Genomic DNA, 25,827 nt, shown 5'->3' with positions numbered 1-25,827 from the left:
ACAGAGAACTTGCTTTCTTTGTTATTTCAATCTAATGTCCTATAACACTGTATGATGACTGCATTTAACAATGATATACAGTTTCAAATAGCTAGAAGGAAACTATCGAATGTTCCTGACACAAAGATATAAATATTTGAGACGATGGATATGCTAATCTGTCACTATACACTATATGTATTAAAACATCACTGTATTCCATGAATATGTACAATTATTGACAATTTAAAAACTTAAAAGATTATTCAAGGAGAAAGTACAGCTGTTTTAACTTAAAGAAAAATGTGGTTTTCATACAGGTACTTTGAAAAGACATTTCAGTTGCTTTTGCCTGACAGCTATCATCGTAGCGATGATTATTGAAGATGACACATTGAACATTTGAGAACCCACTATGTGTTTGGCACTATTCTTCTTTTATGGAGATACCAACAAATTGATATCAAGGGCCTCTATATTCAAGAGGTTTACATTAGAAATATAGTTTATGAGACAAGACCACAGAAATGAACGATTTGCCACTAACACAAAGCAATCTTTAATCAAGCAATAATAACTTGGCCTATAGTAGGCAAAACACAGTATGACTTCAAAGAAGATGGGCACACACAAAGGTAAAAGTGTTCAGGAAAAAATTCATGGAACTAGTAAATACTTGAGCTAGATTTTCTTATACTGATACAATTCTGAAAACCAAAGATCGGGAAAAGCAGCTCAGTATGGAGGAGGCGGAGAGACGAAGGAGCAGGGGAATGAAGCTGACAACAGAGAGACCTGCCTGAATTGAGAAGTCAATTAATGATGATCCGAGACAAAGGTGTAGGTTTGGGTATAACAAAAAAGAATTCTCTTATCATTCCGTATTGGCTTTACCATAGTTATTTTTTTCTTCAGGGTACAGCTTCATATGAGCAGAATTAAGAGGCTAAACCTGTAATTTTCTACTCCTCATGTACCTTGTCTAAGATTGCTTCTGTGAACTAAGGTTTTTTTCCTTTCATTATTTTTTATTGTGTGGGATTTTTCCTTTGTAGTTCAGATCAGCTCCTCTTATACACAGTGTTAATGACTGACATTTAAGAAGGCTGGTTATAGAACAAAATTGTCCATCTCATGTATTACTGCTGTTTCTGTTGCCTCTGTAATTCTTAACTCCATTTTCAATGTGAGCCTCATAACATTTAATAATATGGAGTTATTCAATCACTTTATTTTTCTATTTAGCAGGAACAGAGCTACAAAAAATGTTCTCTAATAAGGCTAGCATTGCATAATGAATCAACTAAAATGGTGAGGGATCAATTTAGAGGAAAAAACCTTAGGGAATAAAATGACATTCTTTATGCCTGCTACTAAAAGAAAAGCAAAATGTTTTTTTTAGACAGTGCAATTACAAAATGTGTTTCCTTACTTTGGTGTTTTGAAAGCTATACAGATAAGTGTTAATTCCTACCCCAAAGGTTATCATATAAGCATTTTAGAACAGTAGAAAAAAGAATTATTGAAACAGCAACAAATAAAACACAAGAGCAAAAATGGCAATCATATTTTGCACTTATATACTCAAGGGCTGCAGGGCTATCAGCGGATCAAAGCTGTCATACACTGCAGCTATATAGAAAAAAAGAAAAATTAAAAAATAAAAATGTCACCAAAATTATATGAATTTTTCTTTGTCAAATGGAGACATGTGAAAAGTTGTCAATGATATCACAAAAACCAAAAAGTAACATTCAAGTAACATTACTGATATTGACTTGCATGTATAGTAATAGTCCAACTTAAGGCTGGCTTGTTATATTTAAGATGTCTTGTTTTATTATCCAATGTGTCTGGACTACAGGCTGTAAAACCTAGATCCGAGGGCTTTTGAAAACAGAGGGCCCACAGCAAAACCAATCAGATGTTTAAACACAGTGCCTAACCAAAGGTGGGGCTTGAGTGTAAAAAAAAAAACAGCACCGTGAAAAGAGGGCCAGCTGATTTCAAGAGGGTGACTGGAAGCTGCATCAAGATCACACAGTGACAGGAAAGAGTTTAATGAAAAATCCTGAAGACAAATCCATCTTTTAGTTTTGTAAATGAAGCCTGTGAACATAGTATCATCTACTATCTATCATCACCATAGTTTCATAAAATATTTTTAACACCAAATTTAAAGGGAGATTGCAATCTCAGGAAGGATTTTTCCCAAGGAAGGACAATGGGCAACCCAATACTGATATTTATATGTGTACATTGCAAAGTTCTTCTTTTCTTTCTTTTTGCCCCAGGCCAGTAGAAATTTGGCCATGAACCAGCTTAACTCTATGGACTCAAATTTGGGAAAACACTGACTGACAGAACACCCATAGGTGCTGGAATGATACAGAATGGAACATTTTATAGTATGCCTGTGGCTTTGTCAAATGCTAGGGAAGAGCTTAAGGAGGCAATTTAAATAGTGGAAAGAGTAAGACAGTGAGGGCTATAATTATGTCCAAGAAAGGTTTCTGTGTCTATTTCAATTCAAATTGAATGTAGTCAACTGACCCCATTAGTTAATATCCCACAGACTTCTCAGAGTCAATCTGTGTTTATGTGTATATACATCCCTTAACTTCTCTCATTTTCATCATGTAAATAAATGAACATATTCTATTTTTGATACCCTCTCAGCATATGCTCTCAATTATAGCACCTTTGTGTAGAATACTAATTGTTTTTTCATCTGTTGTGGTCTCTGTGAGATTGGGAGTCTCTTCAGGAAAGAGCTATGTCTAATTTATCTTTGTATTCTCAGTTGAAAGCACAGAGAATTTCATAGGATCACCAGGTATAGGGAACTTATAGGAGTAAATAAATGAATAATAATTTAAATATTTTTCTTCTTTATTGCCTTGAAAAACCAAAAACTTAATACTTTTCAGGTACATTGCTGCCACTAGGAATAGAGGAAATAATTACAATGGAATCCCAGAGCTCGAGAGGCTCATAGTCTAGTTGATAAGGCAGGCTAGAAAATCAAGTAATTAATAATAATGATAATAACCCTCAACCAGGCTGAGAACTTCAGGGAGAGGCTTCTGGTGGCACCACAGAAATCTTGGGCTTATTAAAAGTTACTCATGTGAACACGTTTCTGGGAGCTGGCAATGAGGTGGCTGGGTGAACGGCACATGTGCTTATTAAGAGAGAGAGGAGGAGTTTCGCAGTGGGAGAAGCATGAGCAAGAACCTCAAAGAAAGGGAGACTTTTTTTTTCCCCCTGTGAACTGAAAGAAGAACTGATATGACTGAAAGGTGACGTGGGGAGTGCAAGATTAATCAAATCAATGAAAACCAGATTTGCAATGCAAAGGCTCCACATGGGCTACAGTGTTGACAATGAATTGTAGGTGCTTAGAGATTGTGGTGAAAACTAGTTGGTAAATACTTGACATGAGCAATGATTCTAGCTGGATCTAGACTGGAGATAATATGGAAAGGCTGCAGAAGAATCATTCAAGGGATATTAAAGATGTATGAATAGGATGCTTGGTGATATAGTTTGGATATTTGTCCTTTCCAAATCTCATGTTGAAATTTTATCCCCAACGTTGGAGGTGGGGCCTGGGAGAGGTGTTTGGGCTGTCGGGGTAGATCTCTAATGAATGGCTTGGAGCCATTTTTGGGAGATTGAGTGAGTTTTCACTGTTAGTTCCTGCTAGATTTGGCTGTTAAAAAGAATCTGTCATCTCCCTTCTCTCTTGCCCTCTTACTCTCACCATGTGATGCTGGCTCCTTTCTGCCAGAAGCAGACACTGACATCATGCTTCTTGTACAGCCTGCAGGCCTGAAAGCCAAATAAACCTCTTTTCTTGTAAATTATCCAGCTACAGGTGTTCCTCTATAGCAACACAAATGGACTAAGACACAGAGATCAAGTTATAGCATCAAGATGTTTTCCTAGATTCCTCCTACTGATTTGCCTTAACTTGACCTCTGATCTGTCTTCCACAGAAGTACTTAGATTACCACTGGCCAAATGCTTTTCATTCATGTATAAACTCATAAACTCTCCTAATTATCCTGTGAGATGGCTACTTTTACTATTCTCATTTTATGGATAAGGACACTAAGGCATAAAGAGGTCACACAGATAATGAGTAGAGCCAGGATCTGAACTCAAGCACACACCCTTAAACGCTACACCACACTGTTGATGGTCATTAGACAGTGGATTTAACAGGAGACAACAATCTGAATGGTAAGTAAAATGAACATACTTTTTGATGTGCTTTAGAGCATTTGAGGATCAATATCCAGTAGGTATGTATGTCTGGAGCTAAGATCTGATTGTAGATACAGAGATGAGAGACATAGGCACATAGTTTAAAATCAGATCTGTGGCTGTGGATGTGTTCCATGCAGGTGGGTGTGCAGAGTAGGAAGCGAAGGCATCAGTGGGTGCAACAGACACATAAAGGATAAGGAGAAAAGGAGACGTCTAACGAGACAGAAAAGAAAATGTCTGAGATGCAAGATCCTGTTTTCAGCTGTGAGCCTGGAAACAGGATTGTAGAAGTTTAAAAAAACAAGTTTCAGGAAGGAGCAAGCAACAGAGGCAAGGGCACAAAAAATAAGATTGGAAAGGGATTGAAAAGTTTCCACTGGATTTAGAAACAAAGAATCTTGGTGACCTTGGTGCTCATGATTGCAGTGGAAGGGTGAAGGCAGAACTTGAGCTCCAGTTCTCTGAGGAGTAAACGGGTTGTCAGAAAGAGGAAATAGTGTAGAGAACTCTTCTGGCTGGGAAGGAGAGTATTAAGGATTATTTTTTTGTAATGGGATGACGACCGTATTATAGTAAAAGCAAAAGATACTAGGTTGAAATCTCAGCCCTGCTAGCTATCATCTTTATCAGTAAAATAGAAATAAAAATACCTACTGTATAGATTTATTGTTAGGATGATTATTTTTGCAGAACACCAAACAGAAAGTACTTAGTAATGAGAGCTACAGTCATGTTAAAAAGCTAAAAATCTGAAAATCTCCAAATCTTCTGAATAATTTGAATAATCTTTCCTACAGTAGATGGATTAAAACTTTTTGAAATTATTTTCATTTTTCTCTTGTTAATGTCACTGTTAACAACAGTCATTTATTGAGATATAATTTACCTACAGTAAATTCACCTATTTAAAGTGCTTTGTTCAGTGGCTTTTAGTATATTTACATAATTGTGCAACCATCATTACAGTTTACTTTTAAAACATTTTCATAATTTCCCAAAGAAATCCCATACCCATGATCAGTGTCTCCTAATTCCCATTGCCTCTCCCTTTAGCCCTAGGCAATCACTAATTTATTTTCTTACTCTTTAGATTTATCTGCCTATTGTTGACATTTCATAAAGATGTAATCATGGAAGGTGTGGTTCTTTGCGATTGGCTTTACTTGGCATAATCTTTTCATGGCTTATCTATGAATATAACATGCATCAGTACTTCATTATTTTTCTGGTTAAATAATACTCCATTCATTTATAAAGATATACCATATTCTATTTATCCATTCATCAGCTGATAGGTATTTGGGTTGTTTCCACTTTTTGGCTATTATGAACAATGCTGCTATGAACATTTGTATACACGTTTTGCATGGATGTATGTTTTCATTTCTCTTGGGTACGTAACTAGGACTGAAATTCTGAGCCTAATGGGAGATTTTTTAATTCAGTTTTTTGGGTTTTTTATTTTTTGAGACAAAGTCTCGCTCTGTCACCCAGGCAGGAGTGCAGTGTCGTGATCTTGGCTCACTACAACCTCCTCCTCTCAGGTTCAAGCGACTCTCCTGCCTCAGCCTCCCGAGTAGCTGGGATTACAGGATCATGATGGCATGTCTGGCTTATTTTTGTATTTTTAGTAGAGATGGGGTACCATGTTGGCCAGGCTGGTCTTGTACTTCTGGCCTCAAGTGATCCATCTACCTTGGCCTTCTGAAGTGCTGGATTACAGGCCTGAGCCACCACCACCAGCCTAAATGTAGTTTTTAATAACAAAATTTAAACATGCTGACAGATAAAACAGTTTAAAATTTTATAAAGGATAATTTATTTCCCCATTCCAGTTATACTTTTCTGAGGTACACACCGTTACCCTGAGGTAAGTTTTACTTCCTTCTGGTCTTGCTCTATGACAGGCCATCTTTCTTAACATGAAACATTCTGGCAGATTGTGTTTTGTTGAAATTACAGGCTGGTATATGAAAAAAGCACTACCACCTAAAATCTCTGACCCAACTGCCATATCTGTCACAGACCACTGGTGTGACTGTGTGATCTTGAGTAAATCTCTTGAATTTGTTGGAGTTATTTTCTAAATTTTTAGAGGGTTTGGGTGTAAAATTTTCTAATTCTTTCTGGTCAAGCATCCTATGATTTAATAATACTAAGGGCCCTGAGGACACACTATTAGCTTTAGGTTTATTTGCAACATGTTTTTCTTCCCCTTTCTTATTTATCATTGGTAGAAGAAACTTCAGAGAAAGGCAATGACAATTACCCTTACTTTGCCAACCACTGACATTTGCTTAGCATGCTAAACAAACTTTCAGAGTGACTGGTGTTGAAAATAAAGTCCTTTTGCAGGTCTTAATTTGTTCCTCTTCAGACTTGTAAGTTTGCTGAATTGATTTTTGTTTTATTACCTTTTACGGGGTCAATCAGAGTGCTGAGAATTTTGCTCATTTTGTACCTTGATGCCACTTTTGAAAGTCTAGTTGTGCACATTACAATGACCCGACCTCTTTAAGATATGTTAGAGGTATCCACATATAAAGAAATTTCTCCAGAGCATCTAGTATTGACACATGTTGAGAACAGATGCAAAATACTTTAACAAAAAGCATACACAACCTGTAAGAGTATGTAATCAATGGGTTGATGAAAATCAGTTTCTGTGGCCTACCTCTGAAATCAAAAATCCCAGGGGAAACTACGTGCATCACCTTCCCTCAAGAGAACAAGGATGACATCTAATCCTGCTGGAAGGACTTCTCTCTGTCTGCCAGTTCTTCCACACATATCCTTGAGCCTGAAGAAGAGCTTCCACTAAATGTGAACTCTTCCTTTGAACTATAAGACTATAAATCACAGTCAGAGGTGAATACCCACCTCTTGTCGTTCTACTGAATGTCTACTATGTGCTCATGTGTCACATGATAACATACAGCATCGTTCCTACCTCTAAACAGCTGACAGAAGATACTCTGTTTTCATAGTTATTACTACAGTTACAGTTTTTACTAGAGGAAAATCTACAAATTGATTTTGGCTGTTCTTGAAGTTCAAGATTCCCCTGGACATTGTGGGACGAAAGCGCATGAAGAAGAATATGGACTGTTTGCAAGTCCCCTTATTAGGTGTTTTTGAACCTACCAAGCAGAAAGGAAGGGTCTAAAGACAGTAATAATGTGAGAAGGTAGATGTATGGTTAGAAAGAGCCTGGGTCTTGAGCACATGTGAATTTTCACTTGTTGACCCAGGGAAAGAGAGAGGACTCCATGGCATTCCATGAAAGAGGTCTCATTGTGGGCTAAAGCAATAACATGAGATACATTAGGGGGGCTTTTAAAGAGAATGGAAAGAAGCAGCCAACACTGTATCTTTAGGTGAGAACTCAGGAGAGACAACTAGCATTGTGGAGCTGTGATTTGCAGCAGCAGGCCTTGAATCAGAGGTTCCTAGGTACACTTGACCTAATGGATGGCAGCAGCTGCCTGAGGCCTCAGTGGCCAAGGGATTCACTCACACCTATCCTGATTTCCTACAGGTTCCATCCCCATTCTTCCTGTGGTAATTCTTTAACTTCAGGGTTTTAAAAAGTAGATCGTCTTCTGAGAAAGGTTTGTTGTTCCTGAGACTGAACGTTAGTGCTACTCAACAAAAAAAAGTCTGTCTTTTTTGCTTCTCTGCTGGGAAAAGTGACTGAATTAGAGGCTGTTTTTATGGGTCACAAGGGCCCCAGAGGAAAAGGCTCCAATATGAAAATCAGGGCAGGGAACCTGGCCAGCACAGGGACAGAGCTGCTGTGGAAGACAGACAGTGAAATAAAGTCTCTGCCTGAGGGGAGAGGCCCCAGCTGACCACAGGTCCCACATGGCACCTGTCAAAAGGCAGAATGGAGATCTCAGTGCTGTAACATGAGACTCCCCTCTGTGAAGTTACAGCCCAGGTGGAAAATCTTGGTTAAAAAAAAAAGTCTTTGTAAAAGAGATTGAAGGCTTCTCAACTTAACCTCTGCCAGACACTGCCCAGTTCCTGGAAGTGTAGCCTCAACATGGAGCTCCAGTGCAGACAACACTGGGAAAGGAGATGCATATTTAACGTAACGTCACTCAAAGCAATTGGGACAGTGACAAAGATGAGAAGAGTAAGGAAGTTCTTACAAGTGAGGAGGTTTCTACCGGGAAAACCATGAGGAAAGCGCTGTATTGTCAAAGTGTAGAAACAGTTGCCTAGGACATCTCGTGATTCACCAATGGGCCCTGTAAGCGGGGAAAGGAGAATTACAGAACCCCAGCAATTATATTGGTAGAAATCTGGCAGAGGCTCTGTTTTATATTTCACAGCTGCTTCCCTCATGTCTAGTGTAGCTTAGGGGCTACCGGTACTATAGGCTCTGTACTATTCCACCGATTGTGAGAACAGTAAGAATGTAACAAGTAACTGGGAAGATAGAAAGGCAAACTGGGCTACTATCTGACCTGCAGGTTTCCCATGCAGAGTCTCTGAGTACCCAGCATTCAATAAATAGAAATCTACATGTAGCTATAGAAAATAATCAGGCTGGATCCAAAACAAATAAGGCAGAAGCTGATTAAAATTCATATATATTTGAAATATGCAATCCATAATAAATTTCTAGACTTTTTTTTTTTTTTTTTTTACATTACAGATGGCTGTTAACTATATCCACAAAACAATCTTTCTAGGTCCAGTGGTCCATAAATCTTCTGAGAACAGGAGTCAGCCACATCTGAATTGCATATCCTCAGAAATGTTAACCCTTTAATATGAATTTAATGCCTACTTGGGGTCTGTGTGACAGTTTTCTCATCTGCAAAATATAGAGGTTGGACTAAATTGTTTAGTCCAATATTTGTACCCGTCCCTCTCTGAACTTATGTTAGCTTCTAGTTACTTTTTTTCCCATAAGGCTGATGGAATGATATCTTTGCAATTATGCCAGAGGCATAAGAAAGGAAACAGAGCATCAATTAGATGAATTAGGAGGAGATCTGAATAACACAGAAAAATAAAATACTCATTTAGTATCCTGACATCCATCTTCATTTGGGTCACTCTATTCTGTTAGGCAGGTTGTTCACAAGAACACTTGGAATGCTGTTCGCCATGCCACAGGTCCTGGCACAGTGTGTCCTGCAGCCAGAAGAAGGGGAGCCTTTGTCAAATTTGGACAAAGACTTTGGTTGCTCGGTAGTGGCCCAGTATACCCTCTCCTTTTTAAAGCAAGCCATAAAATTCCTCTTTAGCCTCAAAGGTATTAATTTTCCCTGGAATAGAGTGATCTTAGGTTTTAGTATTCAGTTTGGAACACACATATCTAGTAACTTTAAAAACCCTTTTCAAGAGATCCTTTAAACTTCATATGAGCTGAAGGTCTACAGAACTGAATTAAAGGGTTGATATGGAAGGTTTATTTTCTCTGCTGAGAGGCAGATTTTAATCCCTTAATTAGAATAAATTTCTACATTCTAAAATATTTAGATCACTATATAAATATAGGCAGGCTTGCACAGCCCTTCCCCTATACTGCCAACCCTACTATTCATCCCCCTTCACAATTCACTGGACTCACTATTAAGCTATGAATGGAAACACTCTTTTATAACAGTCCTTTGAAAAAAATTCATTCTCACCTCAGCCTGAGGTACCTATTTGAGGGGTCATAATATGTCATCTCACACATACAAATATAATGATAGATAAAAGTTAGGGAGTACTTTATATTTATCAGGTATTGCTCACAGCACTTTCTATAAAAACTTCTTGAAATCCTGATAGACACCCCAGGAGGTAGATACTACAATAATTGCTACCTTATAAAAAAGTCCTTTGCTCAAGTTTACATAGCTAGAAAGTTGTGGAGACAGAATTCAAACCCTGATACTTTGCATCTAGAGTCTAGTTTTTTAACCATATATTCATCATCTATTTATCTATCCATTTATCTATCTATCTCTTCATATCATGTCAATCAGTCACCTGCTGATATATCACTTATCTATCTACGAAAGAGATTTGACTATTGTTAAATGGGGGTGTACTTTCCTCTGAAGCAGAATTCAATCTTTGAAGAATTACTACTACAATATTCAGTCATTATTTATTAAGCACATTTTACAACACGGATTATGGTACCGGCCTAGTTTGGTTCAAATTCTACCTATGTGACCTTAGAAAGATTAACTGTTTCATCACCTACAAAATGGGATAACACATTCCTCCCTGGGTTGCTGTGGAGATTAATGAGTTAATTTGTATAAAATGCTGCTGGGTAGGCAGCAAGATTATAAATATGATAGTGATTGTTGTAATCGTTATCCTCACAGTTGCCATCATCGTCATCTGCATTGCCATTATTACTGTAAAATAAATAAAACAAAACTCCTGCTTAAATAAAATTAGTATTCGAAGTGTAAGTTCTGATGACCTTATTTCCAACTATCTCATTTCATTGTTTCCATTTGTTTGTCAAACCATGTACCGTAATTTTTCTATAAAATCGGGATGATCATAGCTACCCCATAAGTTGTTATAAGGTTAAAATGAGTTGGTACATGTAAAACTTCTGGAATAGTGCATAGCACCTGAAGGCACTCAATACATGTCAGTGGTTTTAATTAATATCTGTGCAATGGGTGTTATGATTTAACATTACTGTCTTGATTCTGAGTCCTACAACTTGTTGCTATGGTGATTTTTGCATAGCATTTTCTCAAAGCTAGTTTTCCTTCACAAAGGAAGGCTTTTGAAGCTGTGCTTATTCTTTTTATTGCTACCCAATAATTTGACGGTTACTAAAATAAATACAAAGATTGCTCCAAAACACAGACAGACATGCTAAAACTAATAGAAAATATTTACAACATCTCAGATAGAGATACTACCTCACTTTAATTTTTTTTAAAAAAGCAAATCAATTAAATTTAGACTGTTTTATGACATAGTTATTTGAGCATCACAGAATAGGAATTCTGGAGTAAAAACATCTGGTTTCACTTCCCAGCTCTGTCATCTCAAGGTGTTTGACTCTCATGAAGCCTCATGACTCCACCTGCCTGGGTTGTTGTGCAGAATAAATAAGAGCTTTTAAAATAAAATGAGTTCACTGTTTTCTGTTGTCCTTTACAAAATTTTAACTGTGCTTTTAAAATAATTCTTGAATTCTTAATGAAAGAACATCCTCCCCTTCGTATGAAAAAAATAGTGAGGGACAACAGTGAATTCCGTAAATTTAAGTAATCGCCTATTGAGCTAACACATTAATTTAAAATCATAGGATATTTCTTTTCCATGTGAACCGTTTCATAGAAGGTGTTTCACAGGAAAGAGGCTACAAAACCAATGTAGTCAAGAGTGGTCTCTGCAACTCTGGAAGTCAATTAATCTCTTCCTATTTTCCTTAATTTATATTGGGTTTAGTGATCACCTACATCAAAAAAAGGCAGTTACAGCCTTTGAAAAAAAAGCTACTAAATAAACTTAGGAAGAGGCTATACGTTGTGAGTCATTCCCAGAGGGCTCGCTCTCTTGGTTTTAATTAAAAGTGAAATAAAGAACTCTTTAAGATCATATCAGCCTTTTAAGGGCATAAGAAGGTCAATGGTTTGTTAAGCATCTTCTTTCTCTTTCTAATGGTGCTGTTTCCCAGATTGCATCCTGTGAACAAGGCTCAAATTTCCTTTCAGAATCTACAGATTCGTGGCAGGGTGGATGTGAGATGTGGGGGACAGATTGAGAATCTACAGTGTGCAGAGTGAACGTGATTAAGGCTCCGTAAGAAGATGAGCTTGGATGTGGGAATGCCTTGGGTACAACCCAAATCCCTCCACTTGCTAGATTAAAACACACACTTTGCAATATTATTGCGATTATTAGAAACAATAAAGTACCTATGTAAAGTGCCTGGCTACTAATCTGTGCTCCATAAAGTGGCTATTCCTTTGTCCACATTCCTGCGAAGAAACATGTAAGACAGAAATACTATTACCCAAGTAGATAAAAAATAAAATTATCTCATATGAGTATGAAATCACGTATGGGGTTAGAAATGTGCCACCTTTTACAGGGAGCCTGTAAATTTAATAATAAAAGGAAAAATCCATGACTTTGAGTATGATGACAAGAAGGATGACTGCTAAGAATGATAGAAGGTCTTAGCCCCAGCAGCTTTCTTATGACCTCAGGGGATTTGCCTGAGCTGATAAACATTTTCTACCTGATTTGTGATAGCAATAAAATAAATATACATCAGTTCAAAGCTTTTAAATAGAATGCACTTAAGGGAACAATTAATAATGACTAATGTGGATAGTGCCTGGATGAAAATTCATTTGCTCAATTTCCCTTGCTCATTATAAGAATCCTGTAAGGAAAACGGCACAGATACAATTCTTCTTCTCACTTTCTGATGAGGAAATTGAGGCTCTGAGGGTGCAAACGTTTTTAGCTAAAATGCACGTGATTAGTATGGCCAAACGGAAGGCTTCGGACCTAGGTAGTCTGGGCACAATCCTTGGCTCCTCTGTGACATCACATCGCCACTGCCTCAAACAAGGGGCCCGATATATTTTGCCTTCCTTCCCGCCCATTGTTTTCTAAAGAGTTTTATGTTTCAGTGTGTTTACTGTGGACAAGAGTGCTCATACTGTCCAAGAGGGGCAAAGAATCACCCTCTAGCGATATCCCAAGCCAGAAAATTCTTCCCCTAAATCAGTTACCAAGTACCACCTGTTCTATTTAATAAATAATTCTGAATCCATTTGTACCTACCTATTTCCAGACTCTCGGTTCAGTTCTTCATTATTTCAACCCTGCTCTATGATACAATACTAACTAGTTTCCCTGCATTCAAACTTTTCCCAAGGGTGAACTTTTTAAAAGTGCAAAGCAGATGTGTCTTTGCTCAGCTTTAAAACTCAGCAGCTCCCCAATGCCTATAGAATAAAGTACAAAATCCTTGGCCTAGCAAGCAAGGTCTTCTATGAACTATAGCTGCCTGTTTCTCCAGCCTCATCACCCACCCAATAGCCCTTAGCCACACAGGTAGTCTCAGAAGGCATTATGCCTTTATATACCATGATGCTTAACTTTTTCCCATTTCTTTTACTTGGAACACATTTCTTCCCTAATCCTACTGATAAGCCCAATGCCTTCATGATAATTCCAAGAAAAACAGTGCAGAGTTAGGTAATTTCTCCTATGTTTACCTTTAGAGACTTACATGCACTTTTATTAGAGACTAGTTTGGGGATTTATATTTGATTTCGCATTTACAGACTTTGAAACAGTTAAAACATTAAAGACCCAGTAAATTTTCTGCTACTCTGCAAGGAAAGAAAGCTTACCAAAGATAAGTTTTAGTATTTGATTTGGAACACGCATATCTTTAAAAATCCATTTAAGGGACCCTATAACTTAGTATGGGCTGATAGTCTACAGAACTGAATTAAAGGGTTAAAATGAAAGGTTTATTTTCTCTTCTCTGAGAAGTAAATTTAGATGCCTTAACAAAATGGTATGTTATAAAATATTTAGATCTCTATAAAAATACAGGCATGCTTGCACAGCCCTTCCCCCATACCACTAACTCTACCATTCATCTCCTGTCACAATTCACTGGACCCACGATTAAGCTGTGGATGGAAATAGTCTTTCATAACAGTTCTTTAATAAAAGTAAAAAAATTCATTCTCACCTCAGCCTGGGGTACTATTCAGGGGCTTACCATAACACTGGCATATCATAATCATCTTATAAAATAAAGATCTTGCTCTGCATCCTAAAACTAAGAATGGTTTGAGGCTGCCAACATTATGATTTCTACAAAGGTAGTGAATTACAGGTGTGGGTTCTCTGAGCCCAGCAGACAATAGTTAGAAGTCAGACTTGCAGATGGACCTATGAGAAGATGAGTGTGCATTTTCCACAGAAAATGCTTCTTATAAATGATTAGAAATGGATGAAACAAGGTGTGGACGGGGCCATTTCTGTGTGTATGTTAATGCCTCTGCAGAAGGAACAGTCTAAGGTCATATTTGTTTCCATCACTACCTCTTGTACTAGTATGATTTTAGTTATCCTAAATTAAATAAGCAGGAAGGAGACCCTTAGCTTGAGGCTGTCTCCATACTTTGAGCTCCCACATAACAATCTGAAACCTACCTTAGAAGTGTTACACACAGTTGAGTTTCAGATAGTCACAAACAGCTGGGTTTCAGCCAATTGTAGGCAGCCAATTCATCACATCATACTCAAATAAAGCAGATCAGGTGATTTCTTTACTTTGTATCTGTGTACAGGCTATAAAATGTTGCTTCTCAAGCTGCTCATTGGAGCTCTCTAAACCTCTCCTGGTTCTGAGTGCTGCCTGATTCAAGAATTGTTCTTTGTTCAAATAAACTCTGTCAAATTTAATTTCTCTAAATCTGTTATTTTAACAGTTACCTAGAGATTATGTACATTTGAGAAACTGAGGACTTTTAGCAGATATGTATCACACAGTAAGTAATTCTTAGTTTACTTAAGGGGAGAGACCATGTTTTTTTCACCTTTGAAACCCTAACATTAAGGATGATGCCTGGTACTTAGTTGAAGTCCTACAAATATATATCCTTCAGTGACTGAAGATGTTTTATAATGATATAGTGCTTCAGAGTTCATTTCCCATCTCAAACCTGCCAACATATTTTAATTAGCCTTCATCTGATTTATCTCAGCCTCTTTATCAACTGCAATATAACAATAATTAGGACCATTTACATAAAATGACAAATAAATGTATGCCATAAATATTGAAAAAACAGCCAAGAATACTATTCTCTTTGCCCTAGAAATATCAAAAGCTGAATAACTTATTCTCCCAAAGTAGAGAAATCAATTATAACATCAAAAACTCCTTTTCTTTTCAAAGAAAAAGATGTACTAGATAAGCAGGAGTCTCACAGAAATCCCATTTCATTTTCAAATTTTAGTCTGATTTCAGGCTCTGCACATTTCTTGCTTCTCCAAGCATTAAAAAGTCAATTCCTCCAAACATAATCTGCAGCTGTAGGCACTGTGCCAAGTAATTTAAAGTACTTTCCTAAGAAAAACCTAACAACTTCTCTGTTTTCTTTTAAATGATCTTACAGAAGTAAATTGTGTGTACCATTAAATCATTCCTAAATGTTTGCTATTAATTCAAAGAGCTGAGAACTTGGGTCTTCCCAATGAAGCTCAGAAGACTGACTCTGGTTGCTTTTGCTGACTCACCTTTATTCCTCTAAATGTGGATTAAGAATTATCCCGAAGTAAATGTAAGGATGGTTTCACATGCTAACTTTCCCAGAGCTAGTGCATATCCTAATCTGAAGCCATAATTGCTGTACCAGTATATGCATGTTTCTAGAATAGACTGCAGGAAGTTTTCAAAAGCTCTGAAAAAAATGTTCATCATTATCTACTGCATCCTAAAAATCAGGCATTTCTTCAACAGTGTTGACTGTCTTTCAGTTTGCATCTTTGTGAAAAATTGTCCTATTAGAGTAGTATCTTTTGCTTTGTTGATGATCCTTGATAAGTCTTGGTTGAATAAATTAATAGATACATTTTTATAATATCTTTTTTAGGGCAAAAGATCCCAGAATATTTTTATTTTACCATGAGTGATAGTAAGACATAGACCTGTGAAGACAGTAGATTGGGTTCCACATTACTAGCATTAGATAAGGAAGGGTTTGTCTATCTAATTCTAAGTTCTCACCTACTTCTCAGGGTCTATATGTTATTCAAGAATGCAGAGAACAGCACACAGGTGATGGTGACAAAAATGGAACCAGGATTTTTTTTTACTTTGCCCCTGAATTATTGGTTGCATTTCAAGACACACTGGTTTAGAGAGGTATTTCCCATTTGAAAAATAAATGATATCTGAAATGAATTACTCAGTCTTCATGAAGTACTGACAGACACCCAACGGATTTACAACATACACAATCACCATCGACATAGTTTATGGTAAGAGAGCAACACAAAGTGAGTTCTACTTATTACTTGTTTCTATGCATGAATTCATTCATTCATGGAGTAGTTTTATATACCTACTAAGAACTAGGTAAAACACAGCTTGAGCTATGACTTGTTTTCAAACAGGTATCAGTTTGCTTGTTTGAAGATTTTATTTCCATGTTTATGTACTCATTCAATAATCCTGATCTCTTGCTAGCCGGCTACTGGACTAAGTGTTAGGAATACAGCAGTGCACAAAATAGACACAATTCCACTCATTGCGCTTACAGTGTAGAGGATGATACAGGCATTTAGTTTGAAAATTATATAAAAAATGTACAATTATAAATTGCTTGGATATTATGAAAAATAGAAATAAAATTTATAATAGGGGCCTGATTTTCTATTTCAGAGAGCTTCTCTGAAGACACGCAATTTAAGCTTGGATCTAAGATGACCAGAAGTTAATCAGGCAAAGTGTAAAAAGAGCTTTTCAATTCCAGGAAAAAGCATATGTGAAACGCTTGAGACTAGAAGAGATTTAGTGCATTTTGTGAATTAAAAAAAAGGCCAACATGAATAGTGTGGTCTGCAAAGGGAAGAGTGAAATGAGGTATCCAAGAGGCAGGCAAGGGCTCAGTCATGCAGAGCCTGGATACTATGTTAATGACTTTGCATTGCATCCTAATGCAAAAGGAGATCTGGTCTGTATTTTTCACAGATCACTTTGGTTGCATTGAGAATAAGGTCAACAGTGAAAATGGTGAGGCCAGTTAAGGAGCTATTATAGGTGGAAGATGATGGGGGCTTAGATTAAAGTGGTGGAAATAGAAGTAAAGGAAAGTGAATAAATCTGAGATAATTTTGAGGCAGAATGAACAGGACTTGAAGATGAACTGAATGGTGGGTGCGAGGGAAAACAAGGTAGCATGGATGACTTTCAAGTGTTTTGCTTCAACAACGAGGTAGACGTATGTGCCATTTACTGAGTAGGGGAAGTATAGAAGAGGAACAAAGTAGAGTGAAATTAAGATTTTTGCTATCAGCCAGGTGTGGTGGCTCATGCCTGTAATCCCAGTACCTGGGGAGGCCGAAGCAGGTAGATAATGAGGTCAGGAGTTCGAGACCAGCCTGGTCAATATGGTAAAACCCTGTCTCTACAAAAAAAAAAAAAAAATTAGCCAGATGTGGTGGCAGGCACCTGTAGTCCCAGCTACTTGGAAGGCTAAGGTAGGAGAATCGCTTGAAACTGGGAGGTGGAGGTTGCAGTGAGCTGAGATTGCACCACTGCACTCCAGCCGGGGTGATAAAGCAAGATTGAATCTCAAAAAAAAAGATTTTTGTTATCAATGTATACTTGGTATCAATAACAAGGCAACTAAAATAGGTGTATCGGTGTTTTTGTGTGTGTATGACTTTTTCTACAAAGCTAAGATAAAGTATAAGATAATGGAAAAATTAAAAAAAGAAGAAAGAGAAAGAAGGGGACAAAATTAGAATAAATTGAAAATGGAATTCCCAAAAAGGTGAATGGTGGATGGGGATGACTGGTGTATATCAGAATTAGTTAGGGTGTGTAATTTTAAAAAGAAATATTCAGCGTTGGTACTATAATGTTTTTATTTAAAAAATACATAACTCTATGGTATTTTATATATATATATATATAGAGAGAGAGAGAGAGAGAGAGAGAGAGAGAAAGAGAGAGAGAGAAGAGACAGAAAAAGAGAAGTGGGTGGAAATTTTTTTCCAGTGAGCAAAAATGGCTAATGGTCTGCCAGGTCATCATCATCTAAGTTTGAATCCCAGCTCTGTCACTTACTGGTGGATGATCTTGGTCAAGTTAGGCAACTTATCAAGTCTCCATTTCCTCATTTGTAAAACAAAGATAATGATAACATCTACCTCATAAAGTTACAGTGAAGATTAACAGAAATAATTCATAAGAGGTATTTAACAAGCTACCTCATACAGAAGAGCTCAATAAATGTTAGCTATCCTTATGTAGCTGATTATAGGTAGATAATTACTAGCAAGTCATTACAGGTGTGTGGCTCTTTTCACTTCCCTAGGGGTATGGTGACTTTGGCCTCTCAGCTTTAAAATGGCATAGTTCACTCTATCAAGAAAGAGTTTTAATAATTTGTTAAAAATATACGTGGATTTAATGAATATTTATAAAGTATTCTGAAACATTATTAGACTTTAATTAATGCAAATTAATAAAAATGCCCCAGCTGATCGACATAGTCAAAAATAAGTTTTCTCATTTATTCCTGGAAATGCTAGATGTAATTTAAAATTTGTTATTTAACTCTCCTAGAGAAAACAGTAATTGACTTCTAAACTTACTCCTTCAAAACATCAAAAAATAAAGATGACGTTCTTAGTAGACCCTCTTGATTTATCTATCTTAACTCTGAATCATTCTAAAATTTGTATTTTCTCAGCTCCTAACAATATTATGAAGATATTCCTGTCTGAAAATAACTACATAGTCACCCCATCCTCTGTAGGAATATTACAGTTGGGATCTCTGTTTAAACTGAATTGGGACTACCTGTGGGCACTGAATTCTATTTTTCTTGCTTTCTTCTCTCTCCAACTTATCATGCTAGGTATAAACATACATATATGCTTTGGAATACTAACACAGATTTGTGTCCAACTTTTAGGCTTAGAATAATTTCTTCACAAAGTTGCTGAAAGACTCAAAACATTCTAATGTCAAATTTAGACTCCACAGTTATTGACAAGATCATACTGAGTGCAATGGTTTTAACTTCTATGAACTTCCGTCTCTTTAAATAAGCTGGGAACAGTGAAATAAGAGAATATATATGTATATACCTAGCATGACAACATAACATAAACATTAATATTATGTTCTTTGCGGTGAGATGGAACCAACTAATTCAGTCATTTTGGACAAATTGCTTAATATCTTAAGGACTCAGTTAAATGGTGATACTAATATTTTAGTTAAAATATTACATGGTGATAACAGGATGTATTTCTTAGGCTATGTTATGCCTGGAGCATAGTAAATACTTATTAAATATTATTTTAAAATATTCAACAAATGCTCTCTTTCATTCTTCCAAATGAGTGACATGGTATTAAGTTCCAAAATTAATTCTTCTGGAAAAATATAATTAATACCTTATTAAAACACATAGGAACCAGGAACATGTGGAACATCATGTGATCATGTCTAAGTGCTCTGTAATCACTCCAGGAAACAAACCAAACCAAACCAAACCAAAAGGGCAATGTTCTTAATTTCTTGCATTGCACCAAGCAGAACATCTCTCCTTCTTGGGGAAGATGTTTAGTGCAAGAAAAGTGAGCAGAGGTGGATTCTACCCATTCATCCTTGTGGAAGCACATGCAATTTGTGAGGAAGCGCATGCAGTACCTGGTCATCTCAGAGTCAGGGAGCAGGCCTAGGTGGTAGTGTGAATAGGGAGCTGAGAGAAGGAAGCTTTTGTCACACTCAACAGGGGAATAGTGCCTGGGAGAAGCAGGCTTATCACATAGTTTGTTCACAGTGCTGTAAACAGGTTCCGGAGGCCTGGTGATACAAGAGGAAGAGAAAGATATGCATGGTTAGTACATAAAAGGAAGAACTGTGCAATCAATAGCATTTCACCATATGCAAAAGTAAGAACAATGTCATTTATCTTGATTTGTTATTAAAAGAAACCCATTTTCCACTTGTAGCTTTTCTTATAATGAAGACTTTATTCCTTAGATTCTTGTGGGTAAATGTGGCCCCAAGAAAATGTTCAGCCCAGCGTGATTTGAGTGCTCTGAAGCATTGGGTGAACTGGAATAGCTGCTTATAAAGAAGCTCGTTTAGCTGGAATTCTTGAAATTTTGTTCTCTCCCATTTCTTCCCTTTACTGATCTGGAAACCCAGATATGATGGGTGGAGTTTCACTGGTTATCTCAGACCATGAAGCAAACTTGGGGATAAAGCCAAAAAATACACATAATGAAATCTATGGAGTGGCACTATACCAACTCTGGACTATCTACCTTTAAATTTCTTCTATGTGGATAAACTCTGTTGTTCAGATTAAGATTTTTTAGTTATATAAATAGGACTTAATATTAACAGATAAACTCCTACAAAATTTAAGACTGCACATCTAATACAAAGAAATAACTACAAATAGGGCCTACTATAAATGCTAATGTATTTCATTATATTTGGAGTCCATCTAATACCCTCTGTGTACATAGGAAATGTAAAGAATGCTATTTTCTTTTCATGTAATTTGGGCCTGTGACTATTTGGAGAAATCTCTGCATCTTAATTTGAAAATGTTGGTGTACATAAAATGGTAGTTGATCTAAACTGCTACCACAGAACCTTAGAAGAAGGGAATCAATTACTTCTTTTAGGTCATAAAACATTCTCATGATAATGTCATTTCGGTAACATTGTTGTTTCTGCCTAGGAGGGCTGATCCAATTTTCTCAGTCTGATGTTGTCTCTACAGACTAAGAAAATAACGTTTGCAATTTTCTCCTACTCTTTTTACCTCAGTAGCAGCAAATTTCGAGTCAAATTTTCGCAATCAAAGCTGGCTAACGCAGATCTTTTAAAAATTTCTGGTTATATTGTATTCAACCAAATTAAGAGAAAATAGCTTACTTTCTAAAAACTACAGTAAATTCAAGCTAATGAAAATGAGGTTTTCTTCATTTCCTATTTTGTCCAGGGCTGAATTCTTGAAACTTTTATTTGAATCTTTTTGCGACCATTTTATGAATATTGTCATTTGATTCACATATTTAGTAGATTTGATGTTTGGGGCAGGCTTTAATACTTTGGATTTTAGAAGAAGGCTCTTATTCCTTTACTTTCAGTCACCTACAGTATGATTTCATAGTGGACTGATTACTTGCTAAGGTTAATTCTTCACTGTTCAAAGTCTTATCAACACAGAGAAACAGTTACTGATATTGCAGGTTCATTTTACCTTGGGTTCACCTTCTATTTCTTATTTATTTACTTGTTGTTTTGTACATTCACTGGCTAAATAATAGACATATCAAAACCAGTTTCTTTTCTTGGTTGTGAGAACACTTGCTATCTCAGATGGGTAGATGAAAAGATACCAAAACATAACTAACCACTTGATAAATCTGACAGTCTTCTTGCAATATTGGCAAAGTTCTCTTACAATTAAACATTAACAATATCAGTGAAAATCTCCTTTCAAGTGGCATAAAAATACGGTTCACATTTGAAGATTTCTGTCTAATGGTTTTATTACAGTGCTAGGATTCTGTCATATATTCTATCACATAGTATGTACATTATGTATGAGAGCACAGTAGAGTAAACACTAAGTACAACATGGGCCACAATCTGAACACAGAAATGGCACATAGTAGGTATTTGATAAATGTTTTTTTGAATGAATAATTTTTTTTTTTTTTTTACCATTCTTTGTTGAGAGAAATTTTAAAAAACCTTCTGGTTCTTTCAAGGGAGACGTAAGTTACTGAGTTTCCTAAACAAGTCTAAATTTTTTAGGCCATCATAAATTTTCACAGGTTATACCAGAAGAACCAGAATCCCAATGTTATCATAAACTGACTGGTTTTAAGGACTTAATTAAAGCATGTGCGCATGGTTTATCTGCCCTCAGAGGGAAAGGTTTCTTGTGTGTTTGTGTTTAGCCACTGCAATGGCTGCCCACAGTTCTTGTGGAGTCACTCCAATGGGCATAGCGGGCTCCTCACAGACTTCTCAGCCTTCAGTTCCAGAAGGCCTAATACTGGGAGTCAGCATTCTTAGTCTTTCCCTACAGTTATATTCTGTGAGACGTCTCCCCATCAGACAAACAAGAAATGCCAAATTATAAACTGTCACTGGGATCTGGGTGGCAGAACAGATGCCACCATCACTTCCCATTTAGCTGATAAGGAAGTGCTGAGGGGAAATGACTTTGGCAGCATGAATCAGCCAGTCATAACTGAAAGGGCCTGATTATCCTATTATAAATGGCCAGAGTGGCCTAGTTAGTTCAGGGGGTAGCGAATATGGAAATCCAGTCCCAGAAGCCTATTAGCTATCTTCATTCTGTGGATGCCACCAGGAGGAGGGAAGAGTAGTTGAAGATATTGGTGCAATCTCTAAGTGAGTTTATAAACAAATCATTTATCTTGTTGTCCATTTATAAAGAGCCATAGATAATGACTTTGTAGCTCATCTTCAGGGCCATCAGCGTTTATTTGCATATCTATGAGTTTATAATTGCAGGTTCTTGTAGCATATAATTAGCACACCCTGGGCCTTGGTGATCTCTCTTTTCTCTGAACTCCATTAGCACTTGCTGTTTGTTCTACTACCTTGGCATTGTAAATTGCTAATCCACAATTCTAGTGTACGCTGGAGGGGGGTGCTTCATCTATATCTTATTTTAGGAGAAACTACCTTGGCTGTAACTGCTCCTCCCATTTGGACTACTTGCCACTACCAAATTCCGTTTCCTCCCTAACAAAAGCAGTTTAATTGGGCCCCTCACCTTGCAACCATGACCTGTATGGTAGAGAAAAAAAGAAAGGCCTAGGCCATTTGGATTCTCCTACAGAAGGTGAATAATGTGAATAAAGGAGAAGAAATGATCAGTTAACAGAATAAGGAAAAGAGGCAAACATGGAGAGGGTAGCTGTAGCTGTGTTCACTAATTATAGAGCCCCAGGGTAAAGCGCTACCAACTTTTGTTGCCAAAATGTCTAGAGGTTCCTTGAGTCTAGAATAACTGTCAGGGTTCATTGTTTCAGGGGGTTATGAGAGCTCATGCTACTGAATTTCTTTGGTGATTCCCATATGACATTAGTTGTAAAATGAAAATCAACTACCAATCTCCCACCCTGTGCCCTTATTGGAAGTTAGATCTGGTCTCATGTTTGCAATCGATAGAGTGAAAAATCAAACAGACACCTTGTTTTATTTCACATCGCTTTCATATCACCTCTACTAGACTATGCTTCCCAAAGCCAACAGACAAAACCTTAGGCTCCTATGTAATTATATAGTACCTGAGTCTAATACCAGATTGATTCTGTCTTTAAAAGTTTGATATTTTGTTCATTATAAATTTCTTTGCATCAATTTTATTTTCTAATATATCTCATTAAAATATTTTTGTATTACTGTGTCTCCTTAAATTTTGTACCCAACATGAGTACCTCACTCACCTCACTATAGTCCCAGCCCTGTATCAGAGATAATAAATGTTTAAGACAGTGATGATAATGACTGTGATTGTAAGTAGTCTTCATCTGTGTAGCATCTGAAGATGAAACTTCAAGGTCAAAGGAATATGACTCTCTTCTCTTAGAGTTAACAACAAGAGTGACTTACCCTTTACTGACTTTTCTAACTCCCTAACAAAGTGCTCTCAAAGCCTTCAGGCTGTCTTAGGCAGGGCTCTACCTCATTGTACACTCTTAGTTCACAGTGCCCTCTCCCTTTCTACAATATTAGATCCTGGAAGATCAGGATCAAATATCATGTGTCTTTGTTTCTGTTGGAGGTGCACAGCAACATATTCAAGCTTATGTACACGGCATTTCAGGTCAGGGCATGGAAAAATACTGAGGCACTGTGTATATCATTTGTGCATGGGAAGGAAACTTCTTGAGCCTGAAAACAAGACAGGGAGTGGAATGTGTGGTGGAATAAAGAACGCTGAAAACAGCCTCCTGAGAATGCAGTTTGAATGTGTACAGGGTCACAGGTGCCTCAGCAACCCACCTCAAATGACCATCTAATGGATGTTTGTAGTTAATACAAGCCCTTTCAATAAATACTTGGTGGATGGATGCTCTCCAAAGAGCTACCCCCAGCCCCGCTCAGGTGGAACTGTCTGAGTACATTGATCTTGGTGTTCACTGCAAGCTATAAGCTCTGCAACTGGTGCCCTCAATGTGATTGCCTTGAATTTATGCATGAAGGGGAAGAGCTCATCAATTTCTGGGGAGTCCTGGTAAGTGAGAGTCCTGACTCCCATCAGGAGGACGCAAAGCACACATAAAATATAAGGGGCTAGGTTAAGGGTCAACAAATGACCAAAGAGCAGAAAGTATTTTTAAAAACACTGCAACAGCTACGTAAAGCTATCCAGTGCACTGTACAACCTGGAGCTCTACACCCTGTTAATTCAGCAGGAATGCCCTTGGTTTCCTGATAAAGGAACCTTAGATTTACGGTTATGGGAACTGGTAGGTCGCTGCCTGAAAAGAGATATGAGCAAGGTCATTTTACTAATGTTACTATTTTGGCCATCTGGGCGCTGGTACGCTCTGCATTGTATCATCTTTATCTGCTAGATGGCTGTGAGTCAGACTGCCCATCTTCTCCACCTGAAGAAAATTCAGGAGATTTAAAGGAGAAGGAAAAACAGAAACCAGAACAGCAGGGAGAGATTTGTCTCCCCTCTTCTCATTCCCTTCTATGGGGAATAAGAGACTTTTTCTAGTGAAGATAAGGATGGATCCGAGACTTTTCCTCCTCCTATAGAAAAACCATTGCCCTCTTTTCCTCCACCCTTAAAGGGACATGCATTTGTTGGCCCTATTCAGTCAACAGTGCTTCGCATCGGAGATTGGAGGCCGCCCAAGAGAGGATCCTTGGATAAGACCTCAGGTCAGCAAACATCTATAAGATTGGGTGGCCTCACCTCCTTCACAAACTTTCCTGCTGGAGGAGTGCCTCCAGTAAGGAAGGAAAGTGGCTGATCACGATTGTCTTCCTAATACGCAAATTCTCACTGCCTACTTCCAGGATCGACCTTTTTGGCCTTGTCTTTTTCGTCTCCATGGAATATAAAGGAAAGTTGCATGCTGCCTCCTGGGTTTTATCCAAGAAAGCTCTGGCTTTCTTGCTGCCCACAGAGACCTGGGGCAGGAGAGTTGCTAGGATGCCATGGAGTGCCCGTTTGGTCTCTGGCAGCTGAGGCAAGTTGCCCCTGTATGGGTTTGTGGTGATGGAGGGGAGGCCAAGAGACACAGACCAAGTCCCGGGTGGCTGCAGGCAGCTCCAGCCCGGTCCTGAGAATCCTCCTTGCCATGGACACGTGCCTTAGTAACTGTGCCCAGAAAGTGGCCTGCTGCCTGCTGTGCTGCTGCTTTTCCTACTTCTGCCCTTCCCTGCCACCCTCGCATGTCTCAGCTGACAAGCAATTCCTTGTCTTCCCTGGCTCTCTACGGAGAGGGCTAAGAAACAGTCCCTGTGCACCCCAACCTTCTTAGCCTAAGGTGGGCGGAGGGGTGTGGAGCAGCCTAGAGGATAGAGCTCTGGGGGAGAAGCCCACTAATAAGGGGCGCTCTCCCATTGCCATGTTAAATGCTAACTAGGCTGAGGTGGACGAGCTCTGCCAGCTGCTGTCATCTTCAGAAGATAGACGCAGCAGTAAGGAACGTTTTTTTCACTTTTTTATAACATGTTTAAAAACACTATGGCTAGGAAATTTCAAAGCAGACCCTGTGCTTCACGTCTGCCCCTCCCCTGAGCCTCTCTGCTTGGGGATAGTAAAAATAATAAAAAGC

At 37.8% G+C, this 25,827-nt stretch overlaps 1 protein-coding gene across 28 annotated transcripts in view; it reads right to left on the bottom strand.

Moving 5' to 3' along the window:
- DLG2 (discs large MAGUK scaffold protein 2) overlaps nucleotides 1-25,827 on the bottom strand; it is a 1,831,252-nt gene that overhangs the window by 426,301 nt on the left and 1,379,124 nt on the right. For 24 of the 28 annotated variants that reach the window (XM_037744434.1, XM_037744428.1, XM_017544957.2 and 21 more), the window contains one exon: nucleotides 19,673-19,828. The exons of the other annotated variants lie outside the window; for them this stretch is intronic. In XM_037744434.1, coding sequence (XP_037600362.1) covers nucleotides 19,673-19,828 — 156 coding nt within the window. The remainder of the gene's footprint in view (nucleotides 1-19,672; nucleotides 19,829-25,827) is intronic. 28 annotated transcript variants of the gene reach the window in all.

Source organism: Cebus imitator, unplaced genomic scaffold (assembly GCF_001604975.1).
Source record: "Cebus imitator isolate Cc_AM_T3 unplaced genomic scaffold, Cebus_imitator-1.0 Scaffold174, whole genome shotgun sequence".
Lineage (NCBI taxonomy): Eukaryota > Metazoa > Chordata > Mammalia > Primates > Cebidae > Cebus > Cebus imitator.
This window is presented reverse-complemented; position numbering and strand designations above follow the sequence as displayed.